The sequence below is a fragment of the Eumetopias jubatus genome, unplaced genomic scaffold, assembly GCF_037043125.1.
Source record: "Eumetopias jubatus isolate StellerSeaLion01/CBP00866 unplaced genomic scaffold, mEumJub1_p1.0 scaffold_16, whole genome shotgun sequence".
Taxonomy (NCBI): Eukaryota; Metazoa; Chordata; class Mammalia; order Carnivora; family Otariidae; genus Eumetopias; species Eumetopias jubatus.
This window is the reverse complement of record NW_028274822.1, coordinates 73,939,841-73,964,027: the sequence shown is the minus strand read 5'-3', so window position 1 is coordinate 73,964,027 and position 24,187 is coordinate 73,939,841. Positions and strand designations below refer to the sequence as shown.

Sequence of the window (24,187 nt, the reverse complement as noted above, 5' to 3'; positions counted from 1 at the left end):
GCTGTCATCCTCACGGACACACCAGTCTGTAGTGCATCCCTCCTCACCTGCCCACACCGGCTCAGGCACAGCGAAGAGAAAGGTGCCAAACACACACACACACACTCATAAAATATCTTAACCCTTACCTTAGCTTTGTCACTAGAGACGTTAGCATTACTCACAACTCAACAGCATTTTTGGCTGTTTTATTTTTAGCCCTTGGCAACTTGTTTCAAGAAAAAGACATTGTCGTCAACAGGAGACACTGGTTCGTTAGGAAATTATTAACACTGCAGTTTTCAAATGGGGTCTCAGGTACTCCCAGTAAACAGTTAAGCCTCTGGTGAGTATTTCGTACAGTGATCCGCAGCACACTATCATACCCTGCCTGCCTCTAACATGGGCAGGAACACACGTGCACGCTGCGCCCTTTCACATAGCCGCCGCTGGGAAGCACAGCTTTGCTTTTGCCCCGGACACTGGGGAAACTCCTCATTGAGGACACTCACCTAAGAGGGGCCAGCTGCACAGCCCACTTTCGGCACCCTGGGGCTCAGAGTTACCTCAAAGCCCCAGGCTCCCTTCCACGTTATCAAGATCTGCCCCCCCAACCCTCCGCCATGGGTGTTCCAAAGAACAGGCTCCTGGTTCTGAATATAGTTCCAGAAGAATGCAAACGAGGTGGTTTCGGCAACGCTGCCTGCCTCCCTGCATCGAGTGTCCGGACCGCTCGGGAGGACCGCTCTGAGGAACCCCCACTGGAGGTGTGGGAGCCCTGGTCCACCTGCGGACAACTTACATCCCCCTGTGGATGGAAGCAAACACCCATCTGAATGCTTGTGGTACCAGTTAAGGCCCCGAAGGGAAGAGCAGCAAGAAACGCTGGGTGCGTCAGATCCAGAGCAATAGGCCCACAACTTTGCCCTGCCCCTCTTCGGTATGACGTGGCCAGAGGAATAAAGCCCTTTACCGTGTAGCTCTGGACCTGCTGACCTAAACAACCACCCGCCCCAACCGCAGGCTACAAAAGGAGGTCACAAACACATACCATCACAGTTCCTGAAAGGGGGACTAGGCCAAGAAAGAGAAAACACAGGGACCTCTTCTGTTGCAGAAGGCAGAGCTCTCTTTGCTGGTGGTCGAGCTGCTAGTGCCCTCCCGGGGGGGTGAACCTCACGCCGTGGCCCGGCTCACAGCAGGTTCACGCCGTGCTTCAGCAGCTTCTGCTTGGCTTTGCCTGGGAGGCTGAAGGCGCTGTCCTGCGGGCTGGGGAAGCCGGAGCTCCGCGCGGCTGTGGCCAACTGCTGGAAGTAGGTCTCCTGGGCGGGGCTGCAACAGGCGTACACCGCGGTGGAGGCGTTCCTGGGGTGGGGGGGTGGGGAGAGATGACCATGGGGGAGGGGAGAGATGACCGTTCAGGGGAGAGTGAGATGACCGTGGGGGGAGAGGTGACCGTGGCGGGGGGGGAGAGATGACCATGGTGGGGAGAGAGATGACTGTGGTGGGGGGGGGAGATGACCATCCTGTGCCGCCTGTGCAGGCCTCTGACCACAGGGACCTCGAGAGGCGCGCCACGGGGGCCCCGCAACTCTAACTGCCACGGGGTGTGTCTGCTGTGACTCAGGTTTCAGCGTCTGCACTTGAGGTCCAGGCCTTGGCACCCATCACCATCTCTCTTTCCTCTCCATTCACTGGATGCTGGGACAGTGTGCAGTGACTGCAGCCACAGAGTCCGAGGTGGGAACAGCCACAAGGCCGCATGGATGGCTGCACGTTGCGCTGACGGAACAGCAACTATAGCAAACGCTCTCACACGGCGGCAGTGTGACCCCAGGTGACAGACAGGGCCCTAGCTGACAGGTGGGGCTGGGTGGTGCCGCCAGGCTATTGTGGGGGACGGCTGGATAAGTGAAGGGAGTGTGGGCAGGGGGAGCGGGCTGTGACATAAAGCGACAGGAAACCTGTCACAGCAGCAGAGGGAGAGATGCGCGTCCCGTGCAAAGGAGGACCCACTAGGGAGGAAGCGACTCCAGGGCCAGGCAACCAGCTGGTTCCTTGATCCTGCCTGCCTCAGACTATCTCTCCACTGGGCCTCAGTTTCCTCAAACCTAGTAAGAGAGGGTGGAGTCAGGGACCACCAGGGTCCCCCTCGCTGGGATCTCTGCGTCCAGGCAAGGAGGGAGGAGATTCCCATCCACCTCTAGCATCTCCCTCTGGGAGTGCAAGGGGCCAGAAGGGCCCCCCTGGCCTAGGTGTTTTGTGCCACTCCCTGGACCAGCAGGAGGAGTCACGCGTCAGTCATCCCAGCCACGGAGAGGGGGCGCCATGGCCTGGTGGTTACAAGCATGGAGCTGGGGTCCCACACCGGGGTGCTGATCCCAACCCTGTGGCTTCCTAGCTGCGTGCCCCTGGCTAAGTGACGCATCCTTAATCAGTCCCAGCTCTAAGTCCCACATCTGTAAAGTGAATAGGACAACAGCGAATCCCGTCCCTGAGATTTTTTTAAGAGACTAGATGAGTCAAATACATATAAATTGCTTACCATACGGTGAGGGGTTAAGACATGGTGGCCGCTGTTTCTATTACTATTAAAATAAGCCATGTATCCCAACACTAGGACCCTCTCCACCCCAAGGAAGGCGGAGTACCACAGGGCCACGAGGAGGTTGATGGATCACAGGCTGACATTTCACTTATTTCCATCCCTCCCAAAACAGACCGCCACACACCCTAGTGCAACTGGTCCCAAAGCCGTGACTGGACACGTTCATCTAGGTCGCCGGCCTGGGGCAGCTCGGACTTAAAGCCGGAAAAGGCACATTTTCATGGAAAGATACACTGAAGTATTGGCTGGAGATGGTCCTGGGCGGCAGAGACGCCCGAAACCCCATGTGCAGGGCATTGGCACGGCATCGCCATGATGGCCAAGGCCCCAGTGCATGTCTGTGGGAGTCCAGAGCCCACACCCCTCCCTCTCGACCGCCCTACCCTGCCCCCTTGAGCTGGAAACGAGCGGACAGAATGTGTACTTCAGAGTCAGAGAGACATGGGTTCAAATCCTGCCCCTTAATCAGACTGTGACCCTGAGGGAGGCCACTTATCCTGTTTCTGCCTCAGTATCCTCATCTGTACCACAAGGACAAAAAATAATGCACTTGTCCAAATCATTCCAAGGACTGAGTGGAATAACAAACACAGAGCACACCCTCCCCTCCTGACCCTCTAACTTGCCTTATTTTCTCCTACCGGTTTCATAAGAGAAGCATGTAGGAAGAAAAAGTAGGATTCAGTTGGTTAAATATTATAAAGTACAATACTGATTTATAGATCTGTACCTACTGACACAGAGATGCTTAGGATATATAAAAGAGTGAAAAAAAGAACTTGTAAAACAGTACATTAGTGTGATCCTGTTTTCTAGAAGAAAAACAAAATAACTAAAATAGTAACAATCTCTATTTTCTAAGGAAAGAAGAAAACCCCACAACAACACCAAAACCTGGAGTAAGAGACACCAGACTAACCCGTGGGTATCTTTTGGGTTTGTGACGGGTGAGGGGAGGCAAACATTTTACTTCCTCTATTCGGGCCAGTCTGACCATTTCTGTGAGCACGCGACCCAAGTTAGCAGGCAGCAACAGCATTCAGGCATCGCTTCTGACAGTAGACAGAAGCCCTCTGTCCCGTGAGAGGAGGTGACGGTGGGTGGGCAGGGGAATGGATAAAAGGAGGCCTTAAAGAGAAGCACTGGAATGTTCTTCATTTCGTTATGAATAAGGCTGTGGCCCAGACCCCCGGGAAGGCGGCTCTGGGTGCAGGACTTCAGGAGTAACCCAGGGCAGGGGCGGGGGGGGACACTCACCTGACAGTCATCTCGTACAGTGCAGGCAGGTGGGCAAAGTCCGAGTGCATGAGGCTGATGGCCTGTAGGAAGCGGCGGTCCTGGGGGGTGGCCACCTGTGGCAGGTTTGCTTCCGGAAGAGGACACAGAAGTTGTGGGTAGTGGACTCCTCCCCCGCTCTCCCCACCCCCAGCACTATGAACAGGGAGAGCAGGGGGCTCAGGGCCATGAGTGCCATCAGCTTCCACCATGAGACAGAGAATGAGCAGCACCGGCGTCTGCCCATGAATACCAAAATCTCGAGGCAGACCTTATCACAGATATTTGAACATGTGTGTGCTTCTCTCAAAATGTTGGAGAAACAACCAAAAAAAGACAAATGAGTAAGGAAGTGTTTGCCAGTCGAATTCTAAACTCAGTGGGAGCTGGCTCCCAAGCGAGAAAGCAGCATCCTAACTGTAGTCCACAACTCTGGGCACAGCACCAACCCCGGGGGCGCCGGCCCCGAGTCCTCACCCCCACTCCTGTCTGGAGGCACCCGGGCCCCATGCGCCTCTCCTTACCAGTCAGCACGTTCTGAATGCGGTCATAATGCGTGAAGTTGTACGTCCTTCTGGGGGAGGCAGCCACATCTTTGGGTAGCGTCTCCTTCAGGTGGACCTCCAGCCCGTTCAGGGACGCCAGGCTACTGCAGTACTGCAAAGGGACGGCACAGTTAACCTCAGCAGACCAGTGCTTAGGAAATAATGACCCAAATATTATCCGAGTGGCCACCTGATGTAGCAGAAAGGACTCTGGTGTTTTTACCTGCTTTTAGAGAAATACTAACTCATGCCCTTATGTTCTTTTTTTTAAGATTTACTTATTTGAGAGAGAGAGAGAGAGAGAGAGAGAGAAGGAGCAAACGTGGGGGGTGGAGGGGTAGAGGGAGAGAGAATCTTAAGCAGGCTCCACATCCAGTGTGGAACCCCACACGGGACTCAATCTCACAACCCTGAGATCATGACCTGAGCCAAAATCAAGAGTCGGACACTCAACCAACTGAGCCACCCGGGCGCCGCTCCCACCCTTATGTTCTAATGCTTTCTTAAAATGTAGAAAAATCAGAAAGTAGAGGTGAACAGAAAAGCTGAGAAGGAAGAAAGCTAAGTTCTGATTTCTGGATCCATAGGTAACGTATTACTGGAACACAGCCACTACGTTTATTTACATATTGTCTATGGTTGTGACTATACTACAAGAGCGGAGCCGGGTAAGTGTACAAAGCTGAAAATACGCACCAGGTGTTCCTTTACATTAAAAGTGTGCCAACCCCTGATATACACTAGCACACACATGACCCCTCACAACAGCCCCAGGAGACATGAAGCTGGGCTAATTCCTGGATCCTCCAGCTTCTAGTCAGTAGTAAAGCAAATGGCTTGAATGTCAGTGTGTGCCATAATGTGCGGAAGAAATGATGCAGTAACACACCTTCTCCCAAAGCACCAGTTTCACGGCGGAGGGGTGCATTTTCATGAAGTACTTTACACTAATACCCTGGCACTACCCTCAGGCCTCATCTACTGCACACGGACAGCTCCAAGTCCTACTGTAGCAATGAATAACTGATCTGATCCCTGTATCTGAAGGTCAGTAAGATCATCTTGGGTTTTGAGTAGGAAACTATCAGTGGCTCTATGCTGCCCCCTGGTGTGAGCGTACTGTTTTCTCGGACCCACTGGTAACCTCTCCTGGCTGCTCCCCTCACCCACCCCCTTCCACCCAGCTCTCCGTCCCCACCCTCAGACAACATAAAGAGGTGGCAGTTCACCCACCAAAAGACAAGATGGCAAATGACACGAGGGTCCCTTGGTGGTGTACAATATGATCATGGAGCCCTTTCAAAGTGGTGGGGGAGCTCACTGACCTATCTGAATTGTGGTTTACCATGCTGCAGAGGACCTGCTTTTCTTGACAGCAGGAGAAGGGAAATCAGGTCAAGTATTTTGTATGCAGTTCCAGGACAAAAAGGCAATAAAAGATCTCTCCCAATTATAAAACAGACAGCCTTTGGGCCTGATCAATAAAGCCCGCTCTCAAACCAGCAAGCTGATCAAAGTTAGTTACTCCCGACTCTTCAGAAAAGAGTTTTTCTTTTTCATTACACTGCATCTCTTTCCTGGGGCCCGTCCCACACCAAACCCTCCTTTGCATGAAAGCCCAGGGAGGCGCTGTGTCAGGACAGGAGCCCTGCATGACAAACCAAGGCCAGTCACTCCGGGGTCAGATCAGTGGGGGAACAGACAGGAGGGGGCGGGGAGAAAAGGAACAAGCCAGGGTTCTGGACCCTCTGTTTTGTCTTCTTCCTGGTAAAACGGGAGTTACAGTGCCTACCCCCAGTGCTGCGCTCAGGCTTGGCTGAAATAGTAGACGTCAAGGCTTTAGTATCCACTGAATGCAGACTACATTTTAATTTACTTCCTTCCTCAGGAGCAGCCTATGCTATTTTTTTTTCTTTTTCTTTCTTTTGGGTGGGGCGGGGGGAGGTAAAGATAGCATATCCAACTTCATTGCATCCAAACGCTGTGCCTTCAAAATAACCTGTCTGCAGCTTGGGGCGAAGCGGAAGAAGCCCCAAGTACCAAGGCATCGTCAGGGAGACAAGAGACAGAGCACCGGAGCACCGCAGGCCCCGGGGTGCTGGCGGAAGGGGGAGCGTAAGTCCCTCACAGCTGCGGTGAAGGAGCTGCAGGAAGCAACGCAACCACCACTGGGTGCTGTGTGGACTGTGGAAAGGGGAGATTAGCCAGCAGGCCAGGAGAGGGGCAGCCTCTTGCCTGGGGCTCAGCGCAGAGGAAGCTGCCTCCCCTCCTCTGAGCTCCAAGGTGACCGAGCCTGAGCCCTGCATGCTAATAAGATTGCCTTAGAATAATATAGATTTAAGAACAGAAACAAGGCAAGCCCCAGGACACCATGTGCCCTGCAGCTATTTCAACCTCCTGTTCTTCCTGCTACCACTTCCCTGCCAACCAGGCGAGGCTGTTACTATAGCAACTGGAGCTCCAGTGTGGGCCTAGGCTTCGAGCAGGCCAGTTCACGGCCCCGAGTGCGGAAGGGGCTGGAATGCTTTATGAGGAGCCTTCTGGAGCCCGTTAGCATTTCAGATGTCCCAGGCCCGCTAGGAAGGGGCTACAGATCACCACGGTTCAGTGGAGGGAAAGCACAGCCTTCTGGGATACTCCCCACCTGGGCTGTGACTCGGGCAGAGTACAGACTCCAGCCCACACAGAACCTACAGCCGCCGAGGCTGGGAAGGGAGGCCACTGGAGGTGGTGGTGGTGGCGGCGGCACCACCCTGGCCGTGCTCCCCGTCTTCACCTGTGTGATGGTGCTCGCGCTGCACCTGAAGGGCAGGGCCCCATCAGCACCCCGACGCTGCTGAGGGGGAGGCCAGAGCATCCCCGCCCTGCGCTCTGTGAAAACGGAAGAAGTGGGAAAGGGCCAGGCAACTGACTTTGTGGGACACCTCTGCCCCCAGCACTGTGCGCCGCACTGGACTCACTCACCCCCACCCAAGCCAGGCCGTAGGCACGACCGTCATCCACACGTGGAAAGCAGGTGGGATGGCCCACAAGGTCCTGCAGCCCTGCACGGTGCAGCTGGGGGGGAACCTGCCCTGCTCCTCCCCGCCCCCGGGAGTCAGGTCTGCACACACTCACCACCTCCTCGATGGCAGCATCGTCACCCAGCAGTGGCTCCTCAGCGAGCAGGGACAGCACCAGCCCGTTAACACTGTGAGTGTAGAGGTTTGTTGGCACGAGGCCCACACAGGATGCTGGGGTTGACCTTGGGGCACTTCCGTGTGCGGAGGGACCGTAGTTGTCCTGAGACTCTGCCAAGTCTGAGCCGCCAGGTGCTGAGCAGCTGTCGTGCACCCCAACACGCTGCTCCACGCCCTGGTCTGCCACAGGCAGTGTGGTTCCTCCCTGCCTCAAGTCTGAGCAAGGCCATGACCGAGGCCTGCTCATCCTTCTGGGGAGGTGGTCTTCCCTGGGAAAGGGGGCTAGGCTGCTGTCCTCTGGGAGGTCGTCATGCTGTTCCAGGGCTCCGTTCTGGCTGAGCATCTCAGGAGTGGACGGAGAGAGGAGGCTGCTGATGGCCATGGCCACGACCGCGGGCGGGGCGTCAGGTGGCTCAGGTTCCCGGTCGCCAGAGTCCCTGACAAATTCCTCAAAGGCGGGACCGCCACCATCTGGGGTGCCCATATTCGAGAGGGCAAAATAACCTGAGGCTGTTGCCGTTTCCTGAGCTTTTGGAATGTGGATGGCAGACAAGTCTGGCTCCTCCTCCCCCAAGGGCATACGAAGTTCCTTCGCCAGGGAGTAGCCAAGACCAGGACCCTCGTCCCTGGCAGGGCTGTGCAGTTCTGCAGGCTTGACATTCTCCACATCACGGCCAGGCAAGAGCCCGTTCTCCCCCTTGCCATCTGGCCATGCTACGTCAGGACATGCAGACTCGGGAGTGGCTGCCCGCATCCAGGCCGTGGATTCCACGTGGCCAGTGGCGCTGTCTGTCGGGGCAGCGGAGCTCCAAGGGTGTGGATGCTGCTGGGCTGAGCACTCCTGGATTCTGGCCGGCGCTGTAGCAGGGCTGACAAACAAGGCAGACATGAGGGAGGGGCGCCCGGCCAAATGCAGGGCAGGTGCCCTTCCCTGGAGAACACTAAAGAACCGCTTCCCTAAAAAGCAGGGCCACTGGTGACAAGTGGGTGCCCGAGGCCACAGAGCTGAAGAGGCCTTGGTGGTCAAACCACAGGAGTAAAAGGAAGGCACTGTCTGGCGCTCCGGGCTTCACATGGTGCTACCCGATCACCTGCTGGAGACAGCAGGGCCCCACTGTGTGAGAGCCAGCCCCACGTGCAAGTCTGCTCTGAGTCAGGGCCTGGACCGGATACTATATGTACACTATTTCCAGTTTTGACACCGAGCCCATAAAGTAGGTTATCACTGGGTCTCTTTTACAGACGAAAACGCTAAGGCTCTGGCAGGGAATGAACTTGCCCAAGGTCACACAGATGAGAGGTGACAGATCTGGGACTTGAAACCCATAGCCGTCTCACGATGCCAGGCACCTGTTATCTACATGCTCGAGTCCCAGATGCCCCTTCCATGGCAGAGCATGGGGAATATGGCGTACGGAAGGCTGGGATGTCCAGGGGCTTGTGTGCATACACCCACGTGAGGGAGTCCCTCCAGTACAGTCTACCAGGAACCCCTGTGGCTCCAGTACCTAGTTGCCTGCTCCCTCGGGAACTCTTGGAGACTGGTGGCCTCCTCTTCGGTCAGGAACACAGGCATGATCCGGACATTTGGGGGGAGCGCCGCTTCTGGAATCACAAAGCAACATGGACAGGGCTCAGCCCTGGGCCGGGGAAGATGGGAGGGGCAGTCACTGCACTTCAGGGGGACGCATCCAACCCAAATGCCTGCTCAGAGGAGCGCTCTGACATGCTCCTCAGCCCAGAACAAAAGACACAAACCCATAGCTACCGTTCTCGTGCCCAGCAAGGAAGGAGCCCTCACGGGCAGCTTTACTCCTCACTGTGGAGGAAAGTGACTTTTGGGGGGAAGAAAATCTAGTGGCACATAAAAAAAACAGATAAAAGCTGGAAAAAGCACTTCCAACTGACAACAGGGATCTGTTCTACCTTGGGCTTCAAAATAAAACAAAATAACCATCTCAGGGACACCTCCACATCCTGCAGAAGGTCTTTCTGGCCGCTGCCATTTATCTTAGCCCCTCCTAACCAGGATCCCCTGGACCTAGTTTAAGCAGCCTTGTAACAATGAGGGAGGGAGCATATGAAAACAAGGATTTAGAAGGTACGTCTAAAATCATGAGCCTTACGATCAGGATTCTGATGGCTAACTTTGTTCTTAAAGCTCTCGTCTGTTCTCCTAATCTATGAACAGATGAGATGACCCATGGGACTGCTTGGCCTCTCCCATGACTTGTGTAGGGGACAGGCAGCATAAAAGACCGCGTTCTCAAGATGCAGCGAGGCACCTTGCCACTCACCCCGTTCCTGTGGGCCACCCCCTCCTGCAGGTCTTCTCTGCAAATAAACACACACAGAAGTTGGCGCCGGGGACCGCTTTCTCCTCCCAACCCAATCATGACTGCGCCGGGCCATCTGTTTGGGAAACTTAGCCAGGCCCAGAATGTTGGCCCCCTCCGCATGCCAGCAGCAAAGCAGATGGAACAGAAGCTCCCCCGAGCTGCTTGCTCACCACCACGGCCGGGATCAGGCAAGAACCTGCACCCTGCACAAGCAGCAGCTTCCCCCCAAAATGCGCATCAGGCTTCACGCTCTGATTGCTGTTTCCCTCCTCTGGGAAGGAAAGCGAGGATTCCTGTTAACCTTTTATGCCTCTGGAGAACACATCTGTCACCATATCCCTGCACCTGCCACAGCCCTGGTGTGGAACGTACCAGCTCAACAGGTATGTGAACGCCCTGCGACCCTCGTGATAAAGGATCTGACCTAAACCAGGCTATGCAAGAGCTCTCTGGCTTATTCTGATTCACAATCAAGGTGACAATCCTAATTTTCTCCCAAATTAGTAATTTTCTCAAAAGAGCTTTCCAGACAGTTCAACCAAAGGTTCTAAAATAAGCCACCAAAACAAAAACCAAAAACTCTTCTAGCCAGCATGGCTTGCACTCCTATGAAATGATGTGGCCTTCTTTCTTTTTTTTTTAGGAGCTTTTTAAAAAACTCATATTTCAAGTTATATAATTTTACTCTATATAATTCCCCCCCCCAAAAAATCACATAATTCCCTCACCCACAAGCTAATACTGTTAATCTGAGGCATATTTTCCTTTAAGTTTATGCATTTTAAAAAATACTTTGAAATCATATTATATAAAATTCTATTTTTTTGCTTAAAAACAGACACTCTGGACAAAGTGTCCCAGCCGGGAGAGGGGGCTTTACAATACCTGGTGCTGAGATGCAGCTGGGCGAATCAGGACCTTGGCCGTGAGGGAGGGTGGGAGCTGGGTACTAACAATCCTAGGTCATAGGAACAAAAACACCATAAGACAAAATACATCATAGGACTCTGAATTGGAAAGATTCCTAACACCCTAACTGGTGAGGATCTTGGCGGGGGGGGGGGGGGGCACCTGGGTGGCTCAGTAGGTTAAGCGTCTGCCTTCGGCTCAGGTCATGACCCCAGGGTCCTGAGATTGAGCCCTCTCTTGGGCTCCCTGCTCTGCTCTCCCTCTCAAATCAATAAAATATTTAAAAAAAAAAAGATCTTGGGGACACAGCCGGTGGGAGTTTCAACTGGCAAAGCCCTTTATGGAGGGCACTCTGGGCATTCCTACCGAACTTCAAAAAATGTCCAAACCCTCTGACCTGCCTTGTACCAAGATGCATGCTGAAGTGTACTGATTATCCAAAAAATGGCAAAATCATTACAGAAATGGGTAAACCCCACAAATGCCCATCAAACAGAGAGTAATTAAGGAAATCATGGCACAGCCTTAACACCAAAAGGTGTGCGGTGATTCTAAGAATGAAGGAGACCAGCATGGACTGACAGAGAAATCTCTACTGTACACGCTGAGGAGCCCTATGATCCCATTTATGGATGTGGCAAAAATAAACAGAAGCAATGTCCACTGATGTGCCGGAAACACAGGGAAAAGCAAAGGACGTGCCTCCACCTGCTAACAGTGAGTCTGGGCTCAGAAGAACTTGGGAACTGCACTCTGTGTGTTTCTGTCTTGGTTCGGTTTTTTGTTTTTTGTTTTTTGTTTTTCACAATGAGACCCTGTTCACACATTAGGTGTATGAGAATTTGACATGAGAAAAGGAGGAAAACATCATGCTTGATGCCATGCCACCGGTGAGCCTAGAGGCACCACAAGCAGGTTCCAAACCGTCATCATGAGCAAAGGGGAAAGGCATGATGATGTGCTGTGCCGAGGGCCACTGGGAAGTAGTGGGTCCTTCTCTGTTGGCCCTCTCATTTCGTTCTTTCCTGGTAGAGAAAACTCAGCAAGCAACCAGCCTGGGGTCACAGGGCCGGGAAGGTGAGGCCAGGACTGGAAACCCAGCCCATCAGGCCCCCAGAACTTCTCCAGTCACACATTCATCCAGTCATCAGTAAGCTCTGGATGCAAACAGCAGCCCCCCAGGAGGAGAGCTGCCTTGGACCACGCGTGGAGGGGCCCTGAGGGCAGGCATCGGGCTCGCTCCGATGCCCTCCAACTACGTGAAGAGGTGTGCTGAGATCTCAGAGGCCAGCCGGGCAATGGACCCAGCCGAGAGGCCGGCAGGAGCCCGAGCAGAAGCAGGTATGGCCGCTCTGCAAGGCTGGCGACAGCCAAGTGCCCCGGAGCCCCAGGCAGCAGGAGGGGCCCGCGGCAGGCTTCCACACCCCTTTACCTACGGTGCTGGCCGCTGACGACCTGGGGATGCCCCATGCTGAGACTTACGTGGACCTCTCCAAAACTGCCTTTTATATTCCTAACCCTTTTCTGGACATAATTTCTAATTTCCTGGCTTTGCTGAAAGACAGGTATGTCCCCTATGTCAAATCTAAACGACCTGATATTTGCCAAAGCAGCCTTCTTGGAACTGGCCAGAGACAGAGCTCCCCACGGGTGACCTGGTGGTGGCCTGGCTGATCAGTTCTGCGTTACAGGGAGAGGGGTCTGGTGTTACTCACAGTCCCTTATAGAGGATGCAGCCGGCTAGAATGTGAGGTGAACGCTGGCAGGCCTGCAGAATGAGGGCTGCCTTCAGCAACAACAGGGGTTCCACCTGTGCAGGGCGAGAAGCACAGCCACAAGTGAGCATGCTCACCACCAGCCAAGCTGAGAAGGAGGGGAGGCTTTACAGAATGGAGGGACAGATGCTAAGCCAAAACCGGGGAAAAGGAGAAGGTGCCATGTGGGAAGATCTGTGTCACGTCATGGGTCTGCATTCCACCTCTCTATACCCAGAACTGCAGACGATGCAAAATGCCAAGTTCTTGGAATGGGGCAGCTTCTGCCGAAGCAGGAAGGTATGGCAAATGTGGCCTATGGCCGCTCACAGGGGGCAAGGTAGGTCTCCGCTCAGGAGACCCTGACTCGATGCTGAGACTGGGAGGCAGCGGACGGGAGAGCCTACCCCTCAAACACAGGCCACGGCGCCAGGTAAAACCAAATGCCCCTTCCGCTCCCCTCCCTCCGGAGCACAAGCCCCACTGCCACAGAGCTAGCTGGCTTCGTGTGGCCTCATAACTCTGTCCTGTAACAGCAATGAAAACATCGCGGTCTCTCACTCGGAGAAATACTCCTCAGCTTCAGGAGATGCTGTAAGGAGTCAGTTGCCTACAAGTCCCTAAAAATACCAGAGAAGGATCTGAACCCGGTCAGGAGTCACCAGCAGTGACTAAAAGCCTCCTTCCTGTTTCCTGCTGGCAGCTAGAACCCGCGACGCCATCGCCATCACAGTTCCGTGGCAATGGAGCAAGTTCTGGAGCTGACGCTCCTCTCTCACATCCTCGAGACAGTGCCCGGGCCCAGCCAGCCATTCGGCAAAGCTCTGGGGCCCACTTCGAACATTTCTCCCAACCGGAGCCAGAAAAACCCGCCCCCATTTCTGGCCGGAGTCGGGTTCTGTGAAGGCAGAGTCACGACGCCACATCCCTTTTGAAGGGTCCCTCTCAGCTCCTGCAATGAGACACGCCGCACAGCCCACACATCTCCTTGGGGGCTGGGGGCGCAGGCGCTCGCTTCTTAAGGGGGCACAGCCTCGCGTCTCCCTCTGGCCCTTGACAATGAGGATGTGATGTTCACCAGGATCAAGGCCACGGAGCAACAGGCAGTCAGGCCAGCCATATAAGCAGCCGACACATCACTGAACGCCGGTGGCCAATGGAACGGCTTCTGAGCACTCTCTCCCAGACAGAGAGATCTTGTTTTTAAAATGTTACCACTGGGCATTTTTGATGTTGAGAACACAAGGCAATCGTAGAATATCCTTATCAAGAGAGACGGGGGGCGCCTGGGTGGCTCAGTTGGTTAAGCAACTGCCTTCGGCTCAGGTCATGATCCTGGAGTCCCAGGATCGAGTCCCGCATCGGGCTCCCTGCTCAGCGGGGAGTCTGCTTCTCCCTCTGACCTTCCCCTCTCTCATGTACTCTCTTTCTCTCTCTCAAATAAATAAACAAAATCTTTAAAAAAAAGAGAGAGACGGGGACCCTCAGATGCCAGAGTTCTACACTTCTGGGACACTAACGAAATAACACTCCCCTCTACGGAGTATTTACTTCATGCCCTTTCAAGCACTGTCTCACTATACTGTCTATCAACAGTTGTGGGAGAGGGCACTGTGACGGCAGTGTGTGGGTCTGGGAAGCGGGCTCTGTTCCTTTACATGAAATGGGTACAGGGGATGAGGGTGTTACTTGAGTTCGGTCCAGGTTCCAGAGGGAACTGAATATCTTGTGCAGATCACTGGTGTTCTTCAGAATCTGTTCAATGAAGGTGTCCCATTCAGCGCGCAGGTCTTCCTGAGAGCGGTTCTAAAACGGGAACCACCTGAGGTCAGCGTCTGAGATTCCGTAAGACACACCCTTTGGCAAGCCTCCCTACTTCTGCAAAACTCGTTCCTCACACAGGAAACTGGCCAGAGGCAGGGCCCACTTTAAACCTCCTTTAAACACGAGACCCCCACCTGCCGCCCCCTGAGAACTCAGCCACCACAGACCCGGCGCACGTGCGGGGGACGGGTTGCCACCCGTCTCTTGCCACCTGCTCTTTCCAACAGTCCCAGGGAGGAGGACATGGGGACAGACATTTGCAGTGGATGTGACCTACACTGCTGGGGAACAAAGGCATCTGAAGGGGGCTCCAAGGCCCCTTGACCTTGTTGGTAGACATGCTGTATTTACACCAAGTGTAACAGCCCCTAGAGTAATGCTGTGTTCTGGCAACATCAGATTTACTGAAAACTCCTCGCTACTATCTCCATACCTTATAAGCCAGAGAAACAGGTCCATTGTAAAAATTAAAGACTCCAATGAGCTGATCCAGAAATTGCTTGCAGCTAACGTCAGGGAGCTCCACAGCACAGCCCAGGACCTGGAAAGAGGGAAACCAGAAGACAGGCATTTTCCTTTGCTTTGAGCCCAAGCCTGAAAGCCCGGCACCCGGGGCTCTGCAGAGCTTGAATTCACTGACTCACCAATGGGTCTACCCCAGGCTCACATCGTCCAGCCCAGCTGGTCTCCAAGACAACAAGTACTTTTTGTATCTACTCATGTTGTCTCACCTGCAATGCCCTCCTTTCTCCTATTTGTCCACAGCTCTCCCGTCCCCTTGGTGTCTGCTACAGATTCCAGCACCTTCGTGGTGCCCATTCTGATCACTCTAACGGATGCTGATGTCTTTTCTGAGCCCTTACATTATCAGGACTGTTATCTGGGCACTAGATGCTTAATGTGGGTTTCACTACAAGCACTGGACGGAACTCTGACCAATTCATGAATGGCACTCTTGTCTCCCCGGCTGGGTCCAGTGCTTCGGGGAGGGAACTGACTGATCATCACACTGTTCTAGAGCCCCGGAATACTGCTACATGTGCTCAGTCAGAAAGGAATCTGGCTGTATGTGTAAAGAGCCTGAAGAAAGTTTGTATTCTTTGACTCAGTGACTCCACCTGTAGGAAACACCAGAAACTTAAAGCAACAAAAAAACCCTGGCAGAAAACAGACGCATTCCCTCTGAATGGAGGCTCCCCACCGGGGCCAGGATCTTTGTTTTGTTCACTGATGTAATCCACAGCCTGGCACACAGTCAGTGCTTACCTCTTCCCTGATTAATCTATAGACTGAATGTAACTCTAATCATCATCTGCCATCTTTCCTTCAAAAACTGACATGTTGATTCTACAAGGGAAACTTACAAAGGACCTAAAATACCCGAAGTTGTCTTGGAAAAGTGTAAAGCTGGAGGACTTAGACTATCCGATTTCAAGACAGTGCAGTACTTGGATGGGATCTTCTAATAGATCGATGGAAAAGAGGAGAGCCCAGAAACAGACCCCCCCCCCAACCGCCACCACCACTGCAGTGGTCATCTGATCGTCAACAAAGGAGTCAAGGGAATCCAAGCGGCAGAGTTTTTTCAACCATGGTGCTGGAACCACTGGATATCCATAGGGAAAAAGAGAACCTTTGACCTCTATTTCACACCACGCACAAATATTAATCCAAGATGGGTTACAGACTTAAGTTTAAAAGCTAAAACCATGAAGCTTGCCCAAAAAGTGGCAGGATGTCTTCTCCAACAGGGTAGGGAATGATTTCAGACAGGATACAGAGAGGGCAATAACCACAAAGGATAAAACTGGCAAATTAGATTTCATTAAAATGAAAACATTCTGGGAGTGCATGCGATTCTTGATCTCCAGATCATGAGTTTGAGTCCCATGTTGGGTATAGAGAATACTTAAATAAATAAACTTAGAAAAAAATTAAAATGTTCCACTCATCAAAAGACATCACTAAGAAAATTGACAGGCGGGGCACCTGGGTGGCTCAGTCTTTAAGCGTCTGCCTTCAGCTCAGGTCATGATCCCAGGGTCCTGGGATCAAGCCCCACATCGGGCTCTCTGCTCCATGGGAAGCCTGCTTCTCCCTCTCCCTCTCCCCCTGCTGTGTTTCCTCCCTCGCTGTGTCTCTATCAAATAAATAAATAAAATCTTAAAAAAAAAAAGAAAGAAAGAAATCTTGAGTGTACCACCAGTTTGTGGCATGCCACAAACTGGGAGAAAATACCTTTAAAATATGTATCTGACAGGGGCACCTGGGTGGCTCGGATGGTTAAGCATTTGCCTTCAGCTCAGGTCATGATCTCTAGGTCCTGGGATTGAGCCCCATGTCGGGATCTCTGCTCAGTGGGGAGTCTGCTTCTCCTCTCCCTCTGCTTCTCCCCCTGCTTGTGCTCTGTCTCTCTCTCTCAAATGAAGAAATAAAATCTTTTAAAAAAATTAAAATATATCTCTGACAAACAGCTGATATCCAGGATACAGAAAAAACTCACAAGACTAAGTAAAGAAAAAAAACCTAATTTTAAAAAATGGGCAGAAAAGCTTTGGACAGACACTTCTTGAAGAGAGACAGACCAGTGGCCATTAATATCCTTAGTCATTAGGGAAATGTAAATGCAAACCACAATGTGATATCACTACACACCCAGCAGAATGGCTCAAACTGGACAGACAGACAGCATGTGTTGACAAGGACGTGGAAGAACTGGAATTCTCACACATGGTAGGAGTGCAAAATGGTAAAACTGCTTGGGGAAAAGGTCTGGCAGTTTCTCATAAAATGAACACACACCTACCCTGTAACCTCGCAAATCTATACCTTAGATATTTACCCAGGATAAATGAAATGTCATATCTACAACAAGACACGTCTAGAAATGCTCCCAGAGGCCTTATTCTTAATTGCCCCTAACTAGACACGGTTCACATACCTAGAAAAGGGAGAGAGAGTAAGTAGACCGGTAGATCCAGACAACGGACATTCAGGCAATGCTGGTGAACAATGAAAAGGAAGGAACTGCAGATACACACCCCAAGAGGTCACAAGCACGACAGAAGCCTGCAGAGAGGAATACTACATGTACTAGTTCACTCCTGTGACTTCTAGAACAGGCAAAACTCATCTGTGGTGGGAAAAAATCAGAATGATGGTTGCCTGGGATTCAGGAATGAGAATTAACAGGATGTCGGGGAGCTGCCCAAAGCGATGCTAATATTCTGTATCTTGATGGCCCTCTGTCACACGGAGTGTAATTTGTCCATATGCATTAAGTGGTACACTCAAGATTTGTGTGTTTCAGTGTATGTAACTCTTACCCCCAAAGGAAAAAAAGCACAAACCACTACTGAACTCTAATTAATGTTATGCACAATGAGGTACTGGGGGCGGCAGAGTGGGGGGACCGGGGGAGGCGTATACTGGTGTGTGCAATTTTGGCAAGCATTAAAATAAAAACTGGATTGCCAGAAGATGAAGGGATGGAGAGATGTGATAAAGTGACTGTAATAAATAATATATATAATAAAATGGTAACTGTAGAACCTAGGAAGTCTTAATGAGTGTTTACTGTAAAATTCCTTCAGTGGTTTGGTACGTGAGAAAATGGTCATCATAAAACGTTGGCAGGCATACCCACAAAGCTGAATATACCACCTCACACTTAAGCATCCTTTCAGATGCTAGAAATAGAAACTAGAAATCAGTTTTAAATAAATGTAGGCATGGGACAATAGGACCCTAGTGTATATGGTGCCATCAACCGTAAAGAAGTAGTTTTCATTATTTTTTTAAGGTTCTTTGAAACCTAACATCTATATATCAACATCTTCGAGTTTCTGGGTCATTGCCCTGTAAGTGTGGAGAGTACAGGGGAGAAAAAACAGAGGTTGAAAACTTGACCTGCATCACAGGGCAGAAAGAATTTCCACAGGCTGGCTGAAGTCTCTCAAAGGCAACGAGAAAGCAGCCATGTGCAACACAGAACAAGTTAGAAATATTCTGGAGAGCACTTGGTTATGGTGGCACCTGCAGAGAAGGACAGAGGAAGCGTGGACAGTCCCGCACGCAGGCCCTGCGGGTGCAGAGGGGTCCCAGGCTCCACAGCACCTTCGAGACACAGCACTCATCACCAAGACAGATGATTCACGGTGGAGGCGACCCTGGCGGCACGGGTTCTGTCTGGTCAACTTACCCAAAGGTACTCTCCATCCACCTTTACGGCGAACTTCAGCTTCCGCAGACGGACGAGGGTAGGAGCAGAGGCGGAGAGGTCCAAGATACAGCGCACCACGCCCGCAATCTGGCTACAGAGCAACTCCTGCTGGTCCAGCAGGGTCTGTGGGGAAGCAGAAAAGTCCAGAGGGGAAGCTGAAACTGTCAAACCCGTGCAGCATCCCTTGAAGGAGGGGCTGAGGCCACAGCAGACAGCAGACTGCAGCCGGCAGGGCAGATCCAGGCTGCTGCCTGGTTTCACATGGCCCGGGAGCTGAGCGTGGTTTTCATAGTTAAGGGTGGTAATAGCAACAACAAAGAAGAAAGTGTGATGTCGACCCTCCGTGGCTGGCAAGGCCTCAATATTGACTCCTGGGCCCTTGTCAGGCAAAGTCTGCGGCCCGTGAGTGGGTAGCAGCAGGAGCCTTTGGTCCCTATTCAGATCCCCTGCAGAGTGGCCAGAGTAGCCTAGATTCATCCCAGCTACCCAAGTGGGAGCATGATCATGTGAACAAATACACAGACCTCCTAATCGGTCTTAGCATTAACTAACCTGTGGGGCAGCCAGACATCTTATAATGCAAAAGAAAAGGTACACACCCCCAGGAAGAAGTCTTGTTTAAGAGAACCGAACTTGAACGTAATTGAGGCTCTAGATCTTACTACTAGTGTAAAGGAACTACAGGGGAAAGAAGATCTGAAACTACACGGCCTTGAAGTGATCAGGCCAATCCAGAATGTGGGACCTTCTGACATTCTACTGCACAAATGCCCTGGCTTCTTCGGTAATTCTGTGGTGTAGTGGGGAAAGGGGCTGGGTAGGTGGGTGAGGAGTGGTACACAATAAAAGAGACTTAAAACACAAAAGAAGCAATGGAATGTGTGGACCTTGTTTGGATCATGACTAGAAGTGGGGGGGGGGGCGGTGAGGAGGGAAGGAGGGCTGGAGAAATGGAAGGAGCAAGGTCTGATTAAGTAACCTCTAAGACAGGAAGGCAAAATTTGAATACAGATAGTATCACATGATATTAAGGAATTATTTTTACTAATTAACTGGTTCATGAGGGCTTGTGATACTCCTCTCCTCCCTGCTTTTGTATACCTTTGAATAAAAGTGTTTTAGGGGGTGCTTGGGTGGCTAAGTCGGTTGAGCATCTGACTCTTGGCTTCAGCTCGGGTCACAATCTCAGGATTGCGGCACAGAGCCCCAGGTTGGGCTCTAAGCTCAGCAGAGAGTCTGCTTGAGATTCTCTCTCTCTCTCTGCCCTTCCCCCAACACACACGCGCTCTCTCTCAAATAAATAAATCTTTAAAAAAAAAAAGTGTCTCAAGAAAAATTAATTTTAAAAAATTTAAAAATTTAAAAAAGTGTTTCACTTTTAATTTAAAAATGTTAATTGAAAAAAGTGTTTTTGCTGATTAAAACCCGGGAGCAAGGGGAGGCAGACAGAAATACAGGATGGTAGCAGAGAGCTAGAGAGGATGGAAGTGCTGAGCTGTCTGGGGTTTTCAAGACCAGAACAACAAGAAATAGTACAACTAAGGATAAGAGGGTAGAAATGTCAAATGCCTGGGTGATGCAAAGAACACTGTCCCAATGTCAATGCTATACTTTTGAAAAGCCACCACTTGGAGGCTGTAGGGACTCCACCCCCGGAAGAGTAACCCACTGGGGTGCTTACCTGAGGAGGGTAGAAGTAACAAATACCAGCTCTGGTTGGATCTCCTTCTTCCTTTACCTTTGAACCATCATAAAGGAAAAAATAATTCCACCTGGCAAGAGAACAGAACGGAACCATGTTTCCTTTCATCCAGGGATCAAGGCATTTGAAAACACAGCTTCCTCTTTCCCAGCGTGAGAAGGGTTCATTACTCAGTATTTGAGAAGCCTTCTGGTGGCCCCAGGGAAGAAAGAACCCAGTAGCTACAAATAGATAAGAAAAACCATTTTGCAAGGGCCTTCCAGTCAAACTAAAAATATACCTCAATCCAGCCATCAGGCCGTCTGGCCGAAAGACCGAAGAGTAGCTGGAGGAGAAACAGAGCACCCAGGGCCATCTCTTGAGACGCGGACCCTTAACCATATAACCACAGGGTTTGGGATGCTGTCTTTTAAGGCTCTGATAATAAAATAGTTAGGGGATGTCTTAGCTGCCCACTTCACAACTGCTGGGCACAAATATCTCCGGAAATATCCCTTGGATCAGAAATTCATGCCTTCATTTAACGAACAGTAAATTAGGCCTGATGGTGTGCTCTCCCTCTGCCAGACCTGGGGCCGTGGCCATCAAACGGAGACAGTAAACATACAGTTTCAATGCAGGATAGGGAGTCTATAATGGGAAAACGGGGCTCATGAGAGTTCACAGTGGAGCCCTGAACCCCTCTCTGCCTGGCAAAACCCTAACAGTATGTTAAGAATAACTCTGACACGACCCTTCATCAAACTTCTGATTTCCTCCACGCAAAGGAATCTCTCTTCTCAATTCCCATAACCCTCCGTTCTTCGCAAAGGACTCTGTCTACTCTGCAACATAACCATAATTAACCTGTTTAAGACACACAAAGCAGAATCCCCAAAGGCTGGGACTGGGTTTTACCTCTCTGAAAGCACACCCATCAGGCTAGAGCAGAAGGAGGAGGAGCTGTGACCACTCTGTCACCCGCACTCTTCTGGCTGGATCTACACCCTCGCCCTACACCCTCCCCAGCTCCCACCTTCTCTTCCGGATGACAACTGGGAACTCTGTTTCTAGTGCAGGGCAAGTCAGATCAGAAAGCCTCAAAAACGTGTCAACCCCAATCAGAAACCCCAATGCCGGGCCCCCGTTTACCCGCTCCTTGTGTTCTCTGGGTGAAAGCACCCTCACTAAGGCACACAAAAGAAAACCAGGGTGTCATTTTGAACAACTCCATCTTTGTGCCTTCTGCGCACATAACCGATCACCGAGTCCTGCTCATTCTATTTAAACCATGCCTTTTGCTTTCATTCCTCAATGAAGGTTTGCTGAAGCAATTGACAAGAGAGGCTTAACCCAGTGGGGGTTGAGAGGAAACTGAGTTTAGGCAGATGTTGTATAATACCCTTCAAGAAGCGGACTGGCCAAACCTCTTCCAGTGGTGTGGCTCCACTAGAAATGTGCAGCCATTTCTTGTCTCTTACCAATGAAGGCTACAGCGCCCACACCATCATCAAAGCTGACTGTGTGACCCGGCCATGGCCATCTTTTCTGCAATCTACCAGCAATGCCCGAATGCTCCAACAATGCAAGGTCACAACCCGGCAGCTCTGGAAAGAAGTGGCTCACATGCTTGATTTGCCTGCTTGGAGAAAAAAATGCCTTCCCACCCCTCCCCCTTAATAAAATCAAGACAGCCTGGCTGGGGATTTTCAGTTAATCCAAAACATGGGTCCAGCAGCCTGGCAGGAAGTAAGCCACACAAGCCTTGCTACTCACCAGGAGGCTGACGTCAGCTCTGTCGAGGTAGTGGTGGCCATTTACTTGCCTGTCGCCCTCATTCTATTTATTTGGGTTTTCTTGTCTGGGATCGCTTCTTGCACCCCAGCAGCAACTATTCCTTTGTGTCCCGGATCCAGGAAGTCCAGGCGTGAAAGGTTTAAATGTTTTCAGCCACAACTGTCACCTGCTTGGTTTTCATTCAGCATGAAAGTGCTACTTCCTTCCCCGCAGGCTCTTTGGTGCCCTGAATACCTCCACACGTCTTAGAACTCTGGGAGAGAGTATATCATAAAGCAAGAGAATTCTACCAGAAAAGTCAAATCCACTAAGCTGGTTCCATGAGCATCAGCATTCTGGCTCTCTGCAGAACAACTTCTTCAAAAAGCTCCTGGCCAGGAATGCCCAGTCGGGGAGATGCATGCTGAAGGCGGTGTTCCGAAGAGATTCCTAGCTTGTCTGGGTTCAAAGCCGTTCTGAAGATTCTTTTCAACTTTGTGAAGCTTCCCGTTCAAATATCAGTGCCTTGGTCCTAAAATAAACCACAAAGAATAGATCATTTCAGAAACCCATGAGAGAGCATGTGACCCAGCAGGGTTAGGCAAATGGTATACTTCACAAAGAGTCTTCTAGAAAGTTGCAAAATTGTGTTTCAGAAGAAAAAAAGAGAGTGCAGCAGGACTTCAGAGCAAGTTCCTCTGTCTCTTTGAACAGTTATGCCTCACAGAAGATAAAATTAAATAACTAGTGTGAAAAAGCTCCGTGTGCCAAAGACAGCTATACAAATAAGGCGGCTGTTGCAGTAATAATGGAACCCAAATTAAGGAACTGTCACCTTGACAGCTCAAAAGTAATCTGAACATGAATTCCAGAGCTGGGCAAGTTTTCAAAATAGGAGTTTAACAAGTGGCTTTCAAGAGCCAAGAGAAGAGATGATTAAGTATCATGGAATTTCACAGTCAGAAAGGACCCTGACATCATTCACTCTAATACTTATCTCTTGCACTCTTTAAAAATTACCTGGTCTTTGGCTTACTCCCTCCAGACACACAGGCAACTCATAGTGTTAACTTTATCCTTCCACCAAGCTAAAACTGGTCTCCCGGTAACCTCCCCAAACTGGTCTGGATAACCCTCCAGGAAAACGAAACAGGGTTTAATTTTTCCACAAGAAAACCCCTTGGTCCCTCCAGAACTGTATTTCTCTTGCGACTTTATCCAAGCTTCATGTCCCAGAGACAGGGTTTCAAATGCTTGCTCACCATCTTTCATCCTCCTGGGAATACAATAGCTTTTTAAAGCTCCTTTCCTAGAGAGAATTACCTAGAGAGGACCCCACTGACTCTTTGAGGACTGTAAAATCTCTATCTTTTCTCAGCTTTAGATATCTTGAGGTGAACCCTCTCTGGGGCCATACTCATGGGACTCCTGTGGAGGGGCGTGGAAGCTACTGGAATCAAGGACAGCAGCCTGAAACCCTCTATCCCTCCTTCCCAGAAGACTGGGCCCTACACGGCCAAGGTCCAAGCTCTTATCTCTGAAAGGTCCAGAAGAGATCCATAATGTCCCTGGGGTAGGGCAGGTGCTGGGATGTGACCACAGAAGGCTCGGGCAGCCTGGGAAGTTGCAATAACGATCCAAGGGAGCCAAGAAGTGGCCGGCAATGGCTTAGAGGCAGGACGGTGGCGGTGTAGGAAGTGGCCTCAGTGAGTCAGCGGGCCAGGAAAGGGGGTGCTAACCACTGCGATCCGAATCGGGCTAAGCGCAATGGGAGGTATCTGGCCTCAGCTCCTGGGAATTTGTGGGCAAAGGTGTTGGGGGGGGTCAATGCCGGCGATCGCCGCGCGGAGGGGACCGCCAAGAGGCGCTCTCGGCCACGGTCCCGGCGCTCAGTGTCCCCGCGCCGCCCACCCGCCGGAGTAGCCCGGGAGCCCAGCGCTCCGGGCTCGGACCCCACAGTGTGGGCGGCAGCGGGGCGCCAGCGGATCCCTCCCGGTACCTACGCGCGCGGCGGAGAGGCCCCAAGATCACGCGCCGCCAGCGCCTATCGCCCCCTACAGTTCTCCGAGCGCCGGCGCGTGGTGATGACGTCAGGC

The 24,187-nt window shown here is 51.5% G+C and overlaps 1 protein-coding gene across 1 annotated transcript; it reads right to left on the bottom strand.

Annotated features, from left to right (window-relative positions):
* Window positions 1–173: 173 nt before the first annotated feature.
* HPS4 (HPS4 biogenesis of lysosomal organelles complex 3 subunit 2) lies at window positions 174–24,170 on the bottom strand. The gene is made up of 14 exons (XM_028124753.2): window positions 24,095–24,170; window positions 22,092–22,623; window positions 20,316–20,406; window positions 18,614–18,757; window positions 14,846–14,953; window positions 14,278–14,394; window positions 12,550–12,644; window positions 10,811–10,883; window positions 9,884–9,920; window positions 9,095–9,191; window positions 7,525–8,455; window positions 4,387–4,519; window positions 3,845–3,953; window positions 174–1,344 (listed from the first exon to the last, which is right to left on the bottom strand). The coding sequence occupies exons 2-14, from the start codon at window positions 22,130–22,132 to the stop codon at window positions 1,173–1,175; spliced, it is 2,148 nt and encodes a 715-aa protein (XP_027980554.1). The 5' UTR covers window positions 22,133–22,623; window positions 24,095–24,170; the 3' UTR covers window positions 174–1,172.
* Window positions 24,171–24,187: the final 17 nt, after the last annotated feature.